General features: G+C 38.2%; 1 protein-coding gene and 1 pseudogene across 1 annotated transcript; both read left to right on the top strand.

The window, feature by feature from the left end:
* The first annotated feature begins 2,096 nt into the window (after nucleotides 1–2,096).
* Nucleotides 2,097–4,349, top strand: LOC133991139 (tripartite motif-containing protein 16-like). The gene has a single exon (XM_062429611.1). It carries the CDS (start codon nucleotides 2,118–2,120, stop codon nucleotides 3,798–3,800), a length of 1,683 nt encoding a protein of 560 aa, XP_062285595.1. The 5' UTR covers nucleotides 2,097–2,117; the 3' UTR covers nucleotides 3,801–4,349.
* Nucleotides 4,350–9,194: 4,845 nt separating this feature from the next.
* LOC133990126 (E3 ubiquitin/ISG15 ligase TRIM25-like) lies at nucleotides 9,195–17,273 on the top strand (annotated as a pseudogene).
* The last annotated feature ends 2,977 nt before the right edge of the window (nucleotides 17,274–20,250 follow it).

The following is a 20,250-nucleotide window of genomic DNA, read 5'->3' as shown; positions in this document are numbered from 1 at the left end:
TGTGTCTGAGGAACACAGAGAGAAACTACAGACACGCTGAGTGGGTTTTGATTAGAAAAGAATGAATCTATGATCTGCTCTGCACTGCTGCTTTTTAAAGAAAAGAAAAAACACACACAACACACACACACACACACACACACAGAGGACCTTTAATTTGAAATGTGAAATTTGTTTTTATGAGCAGACGTGAACTTCCTGCTGCGTACGAGTTAAACTAATAATAGAGGCGGCTCATATCAGCATGTTGGAGGAGTGACGGTAAACTGACAGATTGGCTGACTGAGCTTTTATTCTGTTTAATGATGTTTTTTAGTTTTAGCGTCAGTCTGTCTGCAGGTCACTCCAACAAAACCAATTCAGTCGTATTTTTCTTAAGTTGCAGCGTGTTGAGCTTTCTTTACACACATCATAACATTTTTTAAAAAGGGACCACTCTGCTGGGACTTTGCCCAGATTTATCCAACCATTTCAGTCAAGAGGTAGCACGACAGGCTAACTGTGTTTCTGCACATGAGCAGTGGCATCTAAAAGTAGAGAGATTTACTATCCTATCGCTATTTTTACTTTATGGCACCATTTCTTTCCTTCATGTCTGCTGCATTGACCCGCTTTCTCTTCATGGATCAATAAAGTTCATTTTATCGTATCTTATCTTAGATCTGACTGAGTATCAGCCGTGCTGTGAGTGCTGTGTGTTTATGTCGGGCTAAGTGTCGTCTGATCTGTGTTGTAAAGACGTGTTGGGACGGATCAGACGAGCTGAACCGGTTTCCTCAGATGCCGGACTGTCAGGAGGTTTAGGGCTTGGATGGCTGCCTTTAAATGAAAGCTGACTAAAGTAGTTTTCTGACTGTCTTTTTATCTGTGAACCTGAATCTGTTACAGCTACAGGAAGTTTCTGTGAAGCTTTATGTGAAACGCCAAGATGAACAAATGTCTTTAAACAAAAATCAACCAGCTCTGCAGCAACAGACTGTTGTATAGGCTGATATTTATTCTGATGTCACTGTGATTAATGGAATAAATACTTCTGTGATGCTGCAATGATCATGAACAATGGAGAAGTGCTGAGTTGGAAATGTATTCCACTGTTAAGCATTAAAATAAATAAATAAATAAATAAAAAATAAATATTTGTATAGCCCCATTAAAAACAAATATTACAAAAAGTTTTGCGTAGCATATGAACCCGGCAGGGAATTCTGGTCCTCTGAAATGATGCCAACGCAGAAGTAACTTAAAACTGCATTCAATCAAAAGGCCACGAAGGGGCGACCGTTTTGGTGTCAAAAGGACTTCCGTCTCTATTCAAGCCAATGGAGAATTCACCAACTTCTCACTTGATTTCTAACCTCAGTAAACGTTTTCAAAATGTGTTTATGGTCTCAATCGCTAGTTTAAAGCCTTCTTCAATGCAGTATGATGTTCATTTGGGACATTTTGGCTTCCCTGATTTTATATGTGACGATAAAGCAGGGTATGCATTAGGGCGTGGCTACGTGGTGATTGACAGGTTGATTTGTTCACAGGTTCAGGAGGGCGCCTCATGCTCCTCCTGATGCCCATATAAGTAGAATTCCTGTTTTTATTTTTCCCAGCATGCACCTGAAATTTTCAAGATGGCGCTGCTCAGATCCGATACTATTGGCCTCCGAGCAGCAGTCCACAAACCAATGGGTGACGTCACGGATGTTACGTCAATTATATATACAGTCTCATTAATGTTAATTCTTTAGATCACTCTCGAATTCCCAACATTACTTTGCCACCAGAAAGCAGGTGAGCAGTGTTTTTAAATAAGATATGAGCTTCATTGTATAAAAAGGGTTAAACACTCAGTATCTCTCTCAGACCGCTCCTCTTCCTGGAATGAATCAACGCTTGATAACTCCTCCCTCTTCTTCCTGCTTTCAAACACAACAAGCTCTGGTCTGTCCACATATTTCCTTGTTCCCTCCCCTTAAGATCTACAGTTTGAAGATGGGTGTAACCAACATGTGGTGAGCTGCCAGCCTACATTTACTGAAGCAGCACATGCTGTTTAGATTAGATATCAAACTAGTTTCACTTCTCAGGAAAAGAAACTCAGACAGTCATTGTTACTGAGAGGTGAAATGGCGCAGCAAGGAGCTCAGCTGGACGGAGCTAAATTCTGCTGTTCGATCTGTTTGGATCTACTGAAGGATCCGGTGACTATTCCCTGTGGACACAGCTACTGCATGAGATGTATTAACAACTTCTGGGATGAAGAGGATAAGAAGGAAATCTACAGCTGTCCTCAGTGCAGACAGACCTTCACACCGAGGCCTGTCCTGGTAAAAAACACCATGTTAGCAGATATAGTGGAGGAGCTGAAGAAGACTGGACTCCAAGTTGCTGCTGCTGATCTCTGCTATTCTGGACCTGAAGATGTGGCCTGTGATGTCTGCACTGGGAGGAAGCTGAAAGCCTTCAAGTCCTGTCTGGTGTGTCTGGCTTCTTATTGTGAGAAACACCTTGAACGTCACTATGATGTAGCTCCATTAAAGAAACACAAGCTGGTCGATCCCTCCAAGAAGCTCCAGGAGAACATCTGCTCTCGTCATGATGAGGTGATGAAGATATTCTGCCGTACTGATAAGAAGTGTATCTGTTATCTGTGTACTATGGAGGATCATAAAGGCCACGACACAGTCACAGCTACAGCAGAAAGAACTGAGAGGCAGAGAGAACTCGACGTGAGTCGACTAAACATCCAGCAGAGAATCCAGGACAGAGAGAAAGATGTGAAGCTGCTTCAACAGGAGGTGGTGGCCGTCAGTCTCTCTGCTGATAAAGCAGTGAAGGACAGTGAGAAGATCTTCATTGAGCTGATCCGTCTCCTCCAGAAAAGAAGCTCTGATGTGAAGCAGCAGATCAGATTCCAGCAGGAAACTGAAGTGAGTCGAGTCAAAGAGCTTCAGGAGAAGCTGCAGCAGGAGATCACTGAGCTGAAGAGGAAAGACGCTAAACTGAAGCAGCTCTCACACACAGAGGATCACAACCAGTTTCTACACAACTACCCCTCAGTGTCACAACTCAGTGAACCTACAGACTCATCCAGCATCAATATCCGTCCTCTGAGATACTTTGAGGATGTGACAGCAGCTGTGTCAAAGCTCAGAGATAAACTACAGGACATCCTGAAGGAGGAATGGACAAACATCTCACTGACAGTCACTGAAGTGGACGTTTTACTGTCAGATTCAAAATCAGAGCCCAAGACCAGAGCTGGGTTCTTAAGATATTCACATGAAATCACTCTGGATCCAAACACCGCAAACACACGGCTGTTATTATCTGATGGGAACAGAAAAGCAGAAGTAACAAATCAACATCAGTCTTATTCTAGTCATCCAGACAGATTCACTGGTCATCGTCAGGTCCTGAGTAGAGAGAGTCTGACTGGACGTTGTTACTGGGAGGTGGAGTGGAGCGGGACAGGAGTTTTTGTAGCAGTCGCATACAAGAATATCAGCAGAGCAGGAGGCTCAAATGATTGTATATTTGGATTCAATGACAAATCTTGGGCTTTATATTGGAACAATAACAGTTATGAATTCTGGTTCAACAGCATTAAAACTCCTGTCTCAGGTCCTCGTTCCTCCAGACTAGGAGTGTACCTGGATCACAGAGCAGGTATTCTGTCCTTCTACAGCGTCTCTGAAACCATGACTCTCCTCCACAGAGTCCAGACCACATTCACTCAGCCTCTCTATGCTGGAGTTTGGCTTGGTTATAGATATGGAGACACAGCTGAGTTGTGTAAACTCAAATAGTCAGAAGTCATTTGAGGGACAGTCAGTTATTTTGTCTCTGTCGAGTTTCTTTATGTGATGCTCTTTCTTGCTTGTGTGTTTCAGCAGAGAGGCTATCACTGCTCATCATGATTTTCTTCATATATATAAACACAAACTTGCATTTCTCAACATGGAAACTGAAACTTTGTGCTCTTGTTTCTTTTCCATCTCATCGGTCTTAACAGAGAAAAATCAGACCTTCCTTTATCAAACATATTTTGCTCTCATGACTTTTTGAATCAGTAAAGAAATGTATTGTTGCATTTACATTCATAGTTATGCATTTTGTCCAATATCACACACAAATCAGGTGTTATTAAGTGTTATAAAACTATAATTATCATGATAATAATCAATAAGTAGATCATTTATTAAGTTCTTGTACATAGCTGACATTCTGTGATTGATTGTCTGGTTGAAATGAATCTGAACATGAAATCATTGAACAAGAGTCATTTAACAGACTTTACTGATTGGATGTGTGAACAAACTGAAGCTTTACACAATAAATAAAGTATAATAATTCAATATTTTCTTCTGTCTTCATTTCAGGATCTCATTCAAAGCTTGTGGAGAAAATGTGAAACTAATATGAGATTTTATTTGAGGCAGTTTTTCCTCCTGAAACACCACAAAGTGCAAAGTTCATGTTTGTCAGTCAGTCTCTGAACTTTCAGCTTTAATCATTAAAACAGCTTCATCACAGAGAAATGAGCAGAGCTTTCTATCACTTGTTGCTTTTAACTAACTGAGATTTTATTTGTATATTCAGTCAATAAAGAGGATTTCTAACACAGGCCTAAAAAAAACGGGAAAATAGTTTTAAACATTAAATTTGGTCAAGTTTGGATGTGAAGATGTTTTGTTCAGTCATGATGAAGGTAAAACAACAGCATGTTATTATGAATTTGAGGTAATTTCAGTTATGTTTACATTAATTTTCAGTATTTATCTTCTTGTAACTTACATTTAAAACAGTTTTTAGTGTTTCTGACAGCTGTGATTGATTTATTGAACCATCACAGTTAAAGTTTCTCCACCTTTTCTAGTACAGATGTCATTTACAATCATTTTATCATAATGTGAACACACACATATGAAAACCTGCATTCAGTCTAATCAGAATAAACATCAGAAGAACTTGAAATGTTTATTCTAGTTTTAAACCATTAATAGTTTATAATAAATGTTTGGTGAAGATTCATGTTGCTTCTAAGTTTTCTTAGTTGTCACTCAAACTCAGTCTTAAAGAAAACTATAATATTTAACATTAACAACAAGAAATGAAACATATTTAAACTCTATCAGGCCCAGTCATGAAATCATTAAATTATAAAATAAATAAAATCCTTCATTTCATCTGGTTTCAATTATTTCCATGTCGGTCAAATTGATTTTAACAAGTCTGAAGTCTCAAATCTCACATTACAAAGTTGTATTTACAATCTGAAGTCTCATGTGAACAAAATGTGTAGATTGTAAACTTTTCTCTTCCATCTTCATGTGGACTGATATCTGGTTTATGAAGCAGATCATCACCTGTTCTCACAGACTACAGATGTTATAGAGAAGCTTTAAACAAACAACAAACTTGTAGTCTGACACAAACATCTACATGTTAAGGAATAACTTAACAGTCTTTAAGCTACATTTACAACATAGCAACACTTAATGAATGTTTAGTACGTAATCATGTGGTTTCATTCATTATTTTTATACCCAATTTAACTGTGTTCACATTACAAAATTATCATTACTCAATTTAAGATTAATATTGCACAATAATAAGTGATTGATCCATATAAATGAAGCAGTTATACATTTCTACATTGAGAAACCAATGGTCACAATGTGAAGGAGCAGAGGTCACTGTGATTAATGGAATAAATACTTCTGTGATCCTGCAATGATCATGAACAATGGACAAGTGCTGAGTTGGAAATTAATGCAACGCTAAAGCATTTTTCAAACAAATATAATAAAAGTAATAATAACTAGAAAACTCCAGGGAAATTTTGAGTGCCACAGGGCTGGTGCCGGGATGAGTACATGATTTATTTCCAGTGTTCAAAAGTCACCCTGATCATATTCTGGTTTCGGGAAATTCCTTGTTATATTGTTACTATAGCGTCCCCTATATATATCGTATAAATATATATATATATACTTTATAAATGTATGAATATATATATTAATTTAATTAATACTCTTACTTCATTTTTTCAGACAGAAACATCACTGTTATAAAATTATGAAGTAAATTTTATCATTTAGCAAGTAGATTTTATTATACTTTTTTATTTTAAATTGACTTAGTTGTATGAAATTATATTACTCATTATAATTATGTTCATTTTGTTAATCTTCTATTGATAAATGTTGAATCTTTTTATACACCACAAATCATACAACTACAATACAAAACAATACAATACAATAAAACTATTTATTTTGTCCACAGTAAACATGAATGAATAACTCCATTCAAATGAATTAGCTCAGTTAACTGGCAAAACACACAGACAGGAATTAGCCAATCACAAAATAGTAGCTCAGTTTCTGCCCAGCAACAGGTTGCTAAGGACAGCTAAGGCCCTACGGTTGCTACGGCGATGTGAGATTCTGCTTGGAAATTCTCAAAATGCCCCCAGAATTTGGCTTCTGACAAGGTCCCGAACAATTGCAAAGTGTGAGAAAACCGTAACTCCTGTCCAAAAACCGAAAACACCGTGAGAGACACAGAAGCCGGCAGATTCTGACAGTGTTTATTTTATTCAGATATACCTTAAAATGAGTGAGTAAGCTCAGTGCGAAGACAGAGTGAGATTCTTTGCGGGGGAAAAATGACGATTACATTAGGGTCAATGGGGAGCGAGACAGGTATTGCCGCCGGTCTCAGCCCCACTATTTAAATTTTGTGCTGACCCCGCCTGTCAATGTCACATTTTATGAATCCCAACACCTATGCCTACATTTTGACAAAAAATGATTTGTCTCCTTTTCACGGTTTGGCTGTGAGCTCGAGTTAAAAATAAAAATTAAGGTTATTTTTTACTGGTTCTCGCACTCAAGCTAACTGACGCTTCCACTCTAACTTTGAAGAAAAAGTGATTTCCACTCCTCGTTTGACTGCTCATAGTTTGAAAAGTTTACATGTTATGTAAAAAGAATTATGTCTGGTTTTTTGAGAATAATTTTAGGAAAAATTAGGATTTCAACACCAAAAGTCATAGCACCTCTTTCCCAATCGAGCCGCACGTTTTGATGTATATATTGTCGGGGTTTTCTCAAAGCTGCGGGACGAGTTACGCGCAGACATTTTGCGGAAGAATAATAAGTATGGAGAAGATTAAGAGATGCCTCGGAGCTGCACACCCGTGGCACTAATAATAACTTTATCTGTATAGCATCTTTCAAACCAGTTGTTACAAAATACTTCACAGAGCAGAGGAACACAAGAACATTAAATACAAAACAACAAGAAATAAAACCACTCAGCTAAAAGTACAAAGTTATAAAATACATGAATAATTGCAGGCTATAACACATATATGTATATATATATATATATACATATTAGGGCCGGGACTTTAACGCGTTAATTAAGATTAATTAATTACACAATAATTACCGCGTTTAAAAAATGGACGCATTTTAATCACACTTATTTTTGCACCGCGGAACGTTTCTCACTGGATGAGTTTCAGGCGGACCGATTATACTGGAGCACCAACTAGCGTTAAAAAGGAGGTAGTGGGGGTCTCCAGGAAGTTAACTGGTTAAGAGTGGCAAGGTATGGTGAGTGTGTCCCGATTAAAGAACACAGCAGATGTACGGAGTTATCTGCTTTATTACAGCTGTGGTCCTTATACATTCACACACAGCAGGAAATCAGGGCAATAAGGATGCAAGATGCAAAAAGGCAAGGGAAAAAACGTCAGCTCTCTAGCGCATGGAGAAGGAGAATTGCACAGGTGTGGTGCGTTCTAGAACGTCGGTAAAACTCAGCTGCATTCAAGAACGTAGGACAAATGAAACCTACAATGCAAACAGACTATAAACAGGTAAATATCACTCAAAACAATGTGGGCTTTCTAACACGCGTAGTTCAGACAACAACAAACCACAGTGAACATGAACAAAGTAGCTGATGAGACCGCTTTGGTTGGCCCCGTGGATGGGAGTGTGGATAAGAGCATGGTTGTGTGCAAGCTATGCAACAAGGAATTCACATATCACCGCAGCACATCGAGCCTCAAATATCACCTCAATGCAAAACATATAGCAGCTAGCATGGAAGCTAGTGTGGTAGCTAGCTAATTTCTGAAATGTACTATATTTCTAAATATGCTATTGCTACACTTAATGGCAAAAATTGCACTGGTCTGTTGGACTTGAACAAAAATAAACAATATTTGTGTTGCTTAAGCTTATGTATTCAGTCATTATTCAATGATACTAAAAATCCATGTGAAAAAAATTACTTCTCACTGTTCTCAGGTCAAATATTTATATGCGGTTAAAATACGATTAATTTCGATTAATTAATTATAAAGCCTCTAATTAATTAGATTAATTTTTTTAATCGAGTCCCGGCCCTAATACATATACATATATATATATATATATATATACATATATATATATATATATAAAATGTATCATTTATATTAAGAATGTGTAAAAGATTCAGAAAGAAGCTGTAACAACAATAATCAAACTATTATCCAGTTAATGAAAGTTATTGTTGGTTCTTTCCTGCTGCACAGGATGTGACGTTTTAGGGAAACAAACAATAAATGTATTGGTGACACATAAAATATACAGTAACATTTCTATTAAGGGTACATAACACATATTTAAGTAAATCACAGTTAATGCATGATGATTAAATGCAGGATGTTCCATGAATTCCTGTTGTTCATCATTAACAAATGATCAAGAATCTATAGATTATATATACATATCACTGTAGACAATAGATTCATTAGTTTTAATTATTCAGATCTCTCTCAAATTCCCAACATTACTTTGCCACCAGAAAGCAGGTGAGCAGTGTTTTTAAATAAGATATGAGCTTCATTGTATAAAAAGGGTTAAACACTCAGTATCTCTCTCAGACCGCTCCTCTTCCTGGAATGAATCAACGCTTGATAACTCCTCCCTCTTCTTCCTGCTCTCAAACACAACAAGCTCTGATTGGTCCACATATTTCCTTGTTCCCTCCCCTTCAGATCTACAGTTTGAAGATGGGTGTAACCAACATGTGGTGAGCTGCCAGCCTACATTTACTGAAGCAGCACATGCTGTTTAGATCTGATATCAAACTAGTTTCACTTCTCAGGAAGTGAAACTCAGACAGTCATTGTTACTGAGAGGTGAAATGGCGCAGCAAGGAGCTCAGCTGGACGGAGCTAAATTCTGCTGTTCCATCTGTTTGGATCTACTGAAGGATCCGGTGACTATTCCCTGTGGACACAGCTACTGCATGAGCTGTATTAACAACTTCTGGGATGAAGAGGATAAGAAGGAAATCTATAGCTGTCCTCAGTGCAGACAGACCTTCACACCGAGACCTGTCCTGGTGAAAAACACCATGTTAGCAGATTTAGTGGAGGAGCTGAAGAAGACTGGACTCCAAGCTGCTGCTGCTGATCTCTGCTATGCTGGACCTGAAGATGTGGCCTGTGATGTCTGTACTGGGAGGAAGCTGAAAGCCTTCAAGTCCTGTTTGCAGTGTCTGATCTCTTACTGTGAGAATCACCTCCAGCCTCATTACACTGTTGGTCAATTTAAAAAACACAAGCTGGTCGACCCCTCCGAGAAGCTCCAGGAGAACATCTGCTCTCGTCATGATGAGGTGATGAAGATGTTCTGTCGTACTGATCAGCAGATAATCTGTTATCTCTGCTCTGTGGATGAACATAAAGGCCACGACACAGTCACAGCTGCAGCAGAAAGGACTGAGAGGCAGAGAGAGCTCGAGGTGAGTCGACTAAACATCCAGCAGAGAATCCAGGACAGAGAGAAAGATGTGGAGCTGCTTCAACAGGAGGTGGAGGCCGTCAGTCTCTCTGCTGATAAAGCAGTGGAGGACAGTGAGAAGATCTTCACTGAGCTGATCCGTCTCCTGCAGAAAAGAAGCTCTGATGTGAAGCAGCAGATCAGATCCCAACAGGAAACTGAAGTGAGTCGAGTCAAAGAGCTTCAGGAGAAGCTGCAGCAGGAGATCACTGAGCTGAAGAGGAAAGACGCTGAACTGAAGCAGCTCTCACACACAGAGGATCACAACCAGTTTCTACACAACTACCCCTCAGTGTCACAACTCAGTGAACCTACAGACTCATCCAGCATCAATATCTGTCCTCTGAGATACTTTGAGGATGTGACAGCAGCTGTGTCAGAGCTCAGAGATAAACTACAGGACATCCTGAGGGACAAATGGACAAACATCTCACTGATAGTTACTGAAGTGGACGTTTTACTGTCAGAAACAAAATCAGAGCCCAAGACCAGAGCTGAGTTCTTAAGATATTCACATGAAATCACTCTGGATCCAAACACAGCAAACACACAGGTGTTATTATCTGATGGGAACAGAAAAGCAAAACTAACAAATAAACAACAGTCTTATTCTAGTCATCCAGATAGATTCACTGGATGGTATCAGGTCCTGAGTAGAGAGAGTCTGACTGGACGTTGTTACTGGGAGGTGGAGTGGAGCGGGACAGCAGTTCGTATAGCAGTCGCATACAAGAATATCAGCAGAGCAGGAGCTACGAATCAATGTGGATTTGGACTCAATGACAAATCTTGGGCTTTATATTGGTACAATAACAGTTATGAATTCTGGTTCAACAACATTAAAACTCCCGTCTCAGGTCCTGGTTCCTCCAGACTAGGAGTGTACCTGGATCACAGCGCAGGTATTCTGTCCTTCTACAGCGTCTCTGAAACCATGACTCTCCTCCACAGAGTCCAGACCACATTCACTCAGCCTCTCTATGCTGGAGTTTCGCCTTGTTATAATTGGGGAGACACAGCTGAGTTGTGTAAACTCAAATAGTCAGAAGTCATTTGAGGGACAGTCAGTTATTGTGTCTCTGTCATTGTTGCTGAGAGCTCTTTGCTGAGGTGTTTCTGTGCTGCACAGAGATCAGCTGTCAATCAAGTTTGATGGACAACTTTAACATCTTCTCATCTGTTGTTATGTTATGTAAATATTTGAGTTTCTTTATGTGATGCTCTTTCTTGCTTGTGTGTTTCAGCAGAGAGGCTATCACTGCTCATCATGATTTTCTTCATATATATAAACACAAACTCGCATTTCTCAACATGGAAACTGAAACTTTGTGCTCTTGTTTCTTTTCCATCTCATCGGTCTTAACAGAGAAAAATCAGACCTTCCTTTATCAAACATATTTTGCTCTCATGACTTTGTAAATCAGTAAAGAAATGTATTGTTGCATTTACATTCATAGTTATGCATTTTGTCCGATATCACACACAAATCAGGTGTTATTAAGTGTTATAAAACTATAATTATCATGATAATAATCAATAAGTAGATCATTTATTAAGTTCTTGTACATAGCTGACATTCTGTGATTGATTGTCTGGTTGAAATGAATCTGAACATGAAATCATTGAACAAGAGTCATTTAACAGACTTTACTGATTGGATGTGTGAACAAACTGAAGCTTTACACAATAAATAAAGTATAATAATTCAATATTTTCTTCTGTCTTCATTTCAGGATTTCATTCAAAGCTTGTGGAGAAAATGTGAAACTAATATAAGATTTTATTTGAGGCAGTTTTTCCTCCTGAAACACCACAAAGTGCAAAGTTCATGTTTGTCAGTCAGTCTCTGATCTTTCAGGTTAATCATTAAAACAGCTTCATCACAGAGAAATGAGCAGAGCTTTCTATCACTTGTTGCTTTTAACTAACTGAGATTTTATTTGTACATTCAGTCAGTAAAGAGGATTTCTAACACAGACCTAAAAAAATTGGAAAATGGTTTTAAACTTTAAAGTTGGTCAAGTTTGGATGTGAAGATGTTTTGTTCAGTCATGATGAAGGTAAAACAACAGGATGTTATTGTTAATTTGACCTAATTTCTTTTATATTTACATTAATTTTCAGTATTTATCTTCTTGTAACTTACATTTAAATCAGTTTTTAGTTTTTCTGACAGCTGTGATTGATTTATTGAACCATCACAGTTAAAGTTTCTCCACCTTTTCTAGTACAGATGTAATTTACAATCATTTTATCATAATGTGAACACACACATATGAAAAACTGCATTCAGTCTAATCAGAATAAACATCAGAAGAAGTTGAAATGTTTATTCTAGTTTTAAACCATTAATAGTTTATAATAAATATTTGGTGAAGATTCATGTTGCTTCTAAGTTTTCTTAGTTGTCACTCAAACTCAGTCTTAAAGAAAACTATAATATTTAACATTATCAACAGCAAATGAAACATATTTTTAAATTGAGAAACCAATGGTCACAATGTGAAGGAGCAGAGGTCACTGTGATTAATGGACTAAATACTTCTGTGATCCTGCAATGATCATGAACAATGGAGAAGTGCTGAGTTGGAAATTAATGCAACGCTAAAGCATTTTTCAAACAAATATAATAAAAGTAATAATAACTAGAAAACTCCAGGGAAATTTTGAGTGCCACAGGGCTGCTGCCGGGATGAGTACATGATTCATTTCCAGTGTTCAAAAGTCACCCTGATCATATTCTGGTTTCGGGAAATTCCTTGTTATATTGTTACTATAGCGTCCCCTATATATATCGTATAAATATATATATATATACTTTATAAATGTATGAATATATATATTAATTTAATTAATACTCTTACTTCATTTTTTCAGACAGAAACATCACTGTTATAAAATTATGAAGTAAATTTTATCATTTAGCAAGTAGATTTTATTATACTTTTTTATTTTAAATTGACTTAGTTGTATGAAATTATATTACTCATTATAATTATGTTCATTTTGTTAATCTTCTATTGATAAATGTTGAATCTTTTTATACACCACAAATCATACAACTACAATACAAAACAATACAATACAATAAAACTATTTATTTTGTCCACAGTAAACATGAATGAATAACTCCATTCAAATGAATTAGCTTGGTTAACTGGCAAAACACACAGACAGGAATTAGCCAATCACAAAATAGTAGCTCAGTTTCTGCCCAGCAACAGGTTGCTAAGGACAGCTAAGGCCCTACGGTTGCTACGGCGATGTGAGATTCTGCTTGGAAATTCTCAAAATGCCCCCAGAATTTGGCTTCTGACAAGGACCCGAACAATTGCAAAGTGTGAGAAAACCGTAACTCCTGTCCAAAAACCGAAAACACCGTGAGAGACACAGAAGCCGGCAGATTCTGACAGTGTTTATTTTATTCAGATATACCTTAAAATGAGTGAGTAAGCTCAGTGCGAAGACAGAGTGAGATTCTTTGCGGGGAAAAATGACGATTACATTAGGGTCAATGGGGAGCGAGACAGGTATTGCCGCCGGTCTCAGCCCCACTATTTAAATTTTGTGCTGACCCCGCCTGTCAATGTCACATTTTATGAATCCCAACACCTATGTCTACATTTTGACAAAAAATGATTTGTCTCCTTTTCACGGTTTGGCTGTGAGCTCGAGTTAAAAATAAAAATTAATGTTATTTTTTACTGGTTCTCGCACTCAAGCTAACTGACGCTTCTACTCTAACTTTGAAGAAAAAGTGATTTCCACTCCTCGTTTGACTGCTCATAGTTTGAAAAGTTTACATGTTATGTAAAAAAAGTTTGGAGTTTTGAAGAGAGCACAAGTTTTCCTCCGTTTTAAAGTTTGAATTACATTTATACGTGCAGTTATGAGAGAGCTTGGTGACTCCGAAAAAAGGTGAAATTTTGTGGGTTTTACAAAAAAATTCATATATATTTCCAATGGACAATGATGCCCGGTTTTTTGAGAATAACTTTAGGAAAAATTAGACATTCAACTGCAAAAGTCATAGCACGTCTTTCCCAATCGAGCCGCACGTTTTGATGTATACATTGTCAGGGTTTTCTAGAAGATGCGGGACGAGTTACGCGCCGACATTCGGCGGAAGAATAAGAAGTATGGAGAAGATTAAGAGATACCTCGGAGCTGCGCACCCGTGGCACTAATAATAACTTTATCTGTATAGCATCTTTCAAAACAGTTGTTACAAAATACTTCACAGAGCAAAGGAAAACAAAAAAATGAAAGGCAAAACAACAAGAAATAAAACCACTCAGCTAAAAGTACAACGTTATAACATAAAATACATGAATAATTGCAGGCTATAACACATATATATAAAATCTCTCTTTTATATTAAGAATGTGCAAAAGATTCAGAAGGAAGCTGTAACAACAATAATCAAACTATTATCCAGTTAATGAAAATTTCTGTTGGCTCTTTCCTGCTGCACAGGATGTGACGTTTTTGGGGAACAAACAATAAATGTAGTGATGACACATAAAATATACAGTAACATTTCTATTAAGGGTACATAACACATATTTAAGTAAATCACAGTTAATGCATGATGATTTAATGCAGGATGTTCCATGAATTCCTGTTGTTCACCATTAACAAATGATCAAGTAACTATAGATTATATATACATATCACTGTAGACAATAGATTCATTAATGTTAATTCTTTAGATCACTCTCAAATTCCCAACATTACTTTGCCACCAGAAAGCAGGTGAGCAGTGTTTTTAAATAAGATATGAGCTTCATTGTATAAAAAGGGTTAAACACTCAGTATCTCTCTCAGACTGCTCCTCTTCCTGGAATGAATCAACGCTTGATAACTCCTCCCTCTTCTTCCTGCTCTCAAACACAACAAGCTCTGATTGGTCCACATATTTCCTTGTTCCCTCCCCTTCAGATCTACAGTTTGAAGATGGGTGTAACCAACATGTGGTGAGCTGCCAGCCTACATTTACTGAAGCAGCACATGCTGTTTAGATCAGATATCAAACTAGTTTCACTTCTCAGTAAGTGAAACTCAGACAGTCATTGTTACTGAGAGGTGAAATGGCGCAGCAAGGAGCTCAGCTGGACGGAGCTAAATTCTGCTGTTCCATCTGTTTGGATCTACTGAAGGATCCGGTGACTATTCCCTGTGGACACAGCTACTGCATGAGCTGTATTAACAACTTCTGGGATGAAGAGGATAAGAAGGGAATCTACAGCTGTCCTCAGTGCAGACAGACCATCACACCGAGGCCTGTCCTGGTAAAAAGCACCATGTTAGCAGATATAGTGGAGGAGCTGAAGAAGACTGGACTCCAAGCTGCTGCTGCTGATCTCTGCTATGCTGGACCTGAAGATGTGGCCTGTGATGTCTGCACTGGGAGGAAGCTGAAAGCCTTCAAGTCCTGTTTGACTTGTCCAGCATCTTACTGTGAGAATCACCTCCAGCCTCATTATGATGCAGCTCCATTAAAGAAACACAAGCTGGTCGACCCCTCCAAGAAGCTCCAGGAGAACATCTGCTCTCGTCATGATGAGGTGATGAAGATGTTCTGTCGTACTGATCAGCAGATTATCTGTTATCTCTGCTCTGTGGATGAACATAAAGGCCACGACACAGTCTCAGCTGCAGCAGAAATAACTGAGAGGCAGAGAGAGCTCGAGGTGAGTCGACTAAACATCCAGCAGAGAATCCAGGACAGAGAGAAAGATGTGAAGCTGCTTCAACAGGAGGTGGAGGCCGTCAGTCGCTCTGCTGATAAAGCAGTGGAGGACAGTGAGAAGATCTTCACTGAGCTGATCCGTCTCCTCCAGAAAAGAAGCTCTGATGTGAAGCAGCAGATCAGATCCCAGCAGGAAACTGAAGTGAGTCGAGTCAAAGAGCTTCAGGAGAAGCTGCAGCAGGAGATCACTGAGCTGAAGAGGAAAGACGCTGAACTGAAGCAGCTCTCACACACAGAGGATCACAACCAGTTTCTACACAACTACCCCTCAGTGTCACAACTCAGTGAACCTACAGACTCATCCAGCATCAATATCCGTCCTCTGAGATACTTTGAGGATGTGACAGCAGCTGTGTCAGAGCTCAGAGATAAACTACAGGACATCCTGAGGGACAAATGGACAAACATCTCACTGACAGTGACTGAAGTGGACGTTTTACTGTCAGAACCAGAGCCCAAGACCAGAGCTGAGTTCTTAAGATGTTCACATGAAATCACTCTGGATCCAAACACAGCACACACACAGGTGTTATTATCTGATGGGAACAGAAAAGCAGAACTAATGAGTCAACAACAGTCTTATTCTAGTCATCCAGACAGATTCACTGATTGGTGGCAGGTCCTGAGTAGAGAGAGTCTGACTGGACGTTGTTACTGGGAGGTGGAGTGGAGCGGGACAGCAGTTCGTATAGCAGTCGCATACAAGAATATCAGCAGAGGCTCAAATGAAAGTCTATTTGGACAAAATGACAAATCTTGGGCTTTAAATTATTACAATAACAGTTATGTATTCTGGTTCAACAACATTAAAACTCCCGTCTCAGGTCCTGGTTCCTCCAGACTAGGAGTGTACCTGGATCACAGAGCAGGTATTCTGTCCTTCTACAGCGTCTCTGAAACCATGACTCTCCTCCACAGAGTCCAGACCACATTCACTCAGCCTCTCTATGCTGGAGTCTATCTTTATTATAGTTATGGAGACACAGCTGAGTTGTGTAAACCCAAATAGTCAGAAGTCATTTGAGGGACAGTCAGTTATTGTGTCTCTGTCATTGTTGCTGAGAGCTCTTTGCTGAGGTGTTTCTGTGCTGCACAGAGATCAGCTGTCAATCAAGTTTGATGGACAACTTTAACATCTTCTCATCTGTTGTTATGTTATGTAAATATTTGAGTTTCTTTATGTGATGCTCTTTCTTGCTTGTGTGTTTCAGCAGAGAGGCTATCACTGCTCATCATGATTTTCTTCATATATATAAACACAAACTTGCATTTCTCAACATGGAAACTGAAACTTTGTGCTCTTGTTTCTTTTCCATCTCATCGGTCTTAACAGAGAAAAATCAGACCTTCCTTTATCAAACATATTTTGCTGTCATGACTTTGTGAATCAGTAAAGAAATGTATTGTTGCATTTACATTCATAGTTATGCATTTTGTCCAAAATCACACACAAATCAGGTGTTATTAAGTGTTATAAAACTATAATTATCATGATAATAATCAATAAGTAGATCATTTATTAAGTTCTTGTACATAGCTGACATTCTGTGATTGATTGTCTGGTTGAAATGAATCTGAACATGAAATCATTGAACAAGAGTCATTTAACAGACTTTACTGATTGGATGTGTGAACAAACTGAAGCTTTACACAATAAATAAAGTATAATAATTCAATATTTTCTTCTGTCTTCATTTCAGGATCTCATTCAAAGCTTGTGGAGAAAATGTGAAACTAATATGAGATTTTATTTGAGGCAGTTTTTCCTCCTGAAACACCACAAAGTGCAAAGTTCATGTTTGTCAGTCAGTCTCTGAACTTTCAGCTTTAATCATTAAAACAGCTTCATCACAGAGAAATGAGCAGAGCTTTCTATCACTTGTTGCTTTTAACTAACTGAGATTTTATTTGTACATTCAGTCAATAAAGAGGATTTCTAACACAGGCCTAAAAAAACTTGAAAATAGTTTTAAAAATAAAATTTGGTCAAGTTTGGATGTGAAGATGTTTTGTTCAGTCATGATGAAGGTAAAACAACAGCATGTTATTGTGAATTTAAGGTAATTTCATTTATATTTACATTAATTTTCAGTATTTATCTTCTTTTAACTCACATTTAAAACAGTTTTTAGTGTTTCTGACAGCTGTGATTGATTTATTGAACCATCACAGTTAAAGTTTCTCCACCTTTTCTAGTACAGATGTAATTTACAATCATTTTATCATAATGTGAACACACACATATGAAAACCTGCATTAAGTCTAATCAGAATAAACATCAGAAGAAGTTGAAATGTTTATTCTAGTTTTAATCCATTAATAGTTTATAATAAATATTTGGTGAAGATTCATGTTGCTTCTAAGTTTTCTCAGTTGTCACTCAAACTCAGTCTTAAAGAAAACTATAATATTTAACATTAACAACAGCAAATGAAACATATTTAAACTCTATCAGGCCCAGTCATGAAATTATTAAATTATAAACTAAATAAAAACATTCTTTTCATCTGGTTTCAAGTAGAGAGGTTTACTATCTTATCGCTATTTTTACTTTATGGCAACATTTCGAAAAACAAGCTAAGATAACCACCGTCTTCGGGAGTGAAGGAACATGTCACTTTAGACTTTAGACACTCTCACACACACACACTCACACACAGACACACACACACACACACACACACACACACACACACACACACACACACACACACACTCTCACACACACACACACACACACACACTCTCACACACACACACTCACACACAGACACACACACACACACACACACACACACACACACACACACACTCTCACACGCACACACACACACACACACTCACACACAGACACACACACACACACACACACACACACACACTCTCACACGCACACACACACACACACACACACACACACACACACACACACACACACACACACACACAAACACTCACACACTAGTTGTTAGTAGATGAATTCATTGGTTTTGGCTCCAAACATGAGATTTGATGACAGTGACTCTGCAAGAATAGAAATAGTAATTCATGATTCATCCACACAACGGTAGAGCGCTTCATGACTTCAAAGAGCCATAAATGACACAAATCTGTTGTCCATAAATCAGCAAAATGACGTCATTATCAAACTAATCATCTGCTCAATATATAAGATATTAAGAAGTCGTATCTATTGGGATTCATATGAGCCTGAGTGTTTACATCATTATCTACTGATGTCATCTATGAGGGGGGAAAACCTCAGCTTTAGTTACGATGACAAATATTTTTATTGGCCCATGATCCACTATTTGGCTACCAATGCTTAAGACTGCATCTTGGGTTAAAGTCTCGAAATGCACAGCTGATAAACTGTAGTATCTCCTAGAAATTGCTGCTGTAAAATATATTAATATAAGAAGAGAATTGTTGTATTTTCTTGTGTTTTATTGAGTATCAGTGTCTCTGGTGTAGCTTCAGATTTTTAGTCCTGTTTCAACTTTGATTTGAATCTCATTTAGACTCTTTCCTTCATGTCTGCTGCATTGACCCGCTTTCTCTTCATGGATCAATAAAGTTCATTTTATCGTATCTTATCTTAGATCTGACTGAGGATCAGCCGTGCTGTGAGTGCTGTGTGTTTATGTCGGGCTAAGTGTCGTCTGATCTGTGTTGTAAAGACGTGTTGGGACGGATCAGACGAGCTGAACCTGTTTCCTCAGATGCCGGACTGTCAGGAGGTTCAGGGCTTGGATGGCTGCCTTTAAATGAAAGCTGACTAAAGTAGTTTTCTGACTGTCTTTTTATCTGTGAACCTGAATCTGTTACAGCTACAGGAAGTTTCTGTGAAGCTTTATGTGAATGCCAAGATGAACAAATGTCTTTAAACAAAAATCAACCAGCTCTGCAGCAACAGACTGTTGTATAGGCTGATATTTATTCTGATGTCACTGTGATTAATGGAATAAATCGACATGCAGCGACCAGGTGGACTCAAATGCAGAGACACAGGGACAAAGAGTTCTCAGTAGTCGTTTAATCAGTCCAAAGTCAAACACCGGGAAATCCAAAATTCAGGGCGGAGGTACAAAATCGCTTTGGATCGCTCAGAACTCAAGGTCCAAACGGAAAAACTGGTTGACAATACAAAGACAAGAATGCTGGAACTCCGACAGGAAACTTACGTGTAACTGACAAGACAATATGGCACAGAAGGGAAAGAGCACACCACATATATACCCTGTAGACTAACAAGGCACAGGTGTAACACATTAGGGGAAGGGAGGCAAACAGGAGGGGAGGAAGCTAGACAAGACAAGGGAAACACACCAAAATAAAACAGGAAGTAGACAAGACAAAAACCAAACCTACAAAATACACCACAACACAACCGGGCCCTGACATAAATACTGCTGTGATCCTGCAATGATCATGAACAATGGAGAAGTGCTGAGTTGGAAATGTATTCCACTGTTATGCATTAAAATAATAAATAATAATGAAAAATGTGTATAGCACCATTCAAAACAAATGTAACAAAAAGTTTCAGGTAGCATGTGAATACAAGAAAATAAAAGGCAAAATGAGAAGCAACAAGAAATAACATCACTCAGAGACCAAGTACACAGTTATAAAATGACTAAATGAAACAAA

The sequence above is a fragment of the Scomber scombrus genome, chromosome 11 (assembly GCF_963691925.1).
Source record: "Scomber scombrus chromosome 11, fScoSco1.1, whole genome shotgun sequence".
NCBI classification, from domain to species: Eukaryota; Metazoa; Chordata; class Actinopteri; order Scombriformes; family Scombridae; genus Scomber; species Scomber scombrus.
The sequence above is the reverse complement of the archived record's forward strand: the minus strand, read 5'-3'. Positions and strand labels throughout refer to the sequence as shown.

What these genes read in the sequence shown, in the direction of transcription:
- LOC133991139 (XM_062429611.1), top strand. Translation starts at nt 2,118, where the DNA reads ATGGCGCAGCAAGGAGCTCAGCTGGACGGAGCTAAATTCTGCTGTTCG.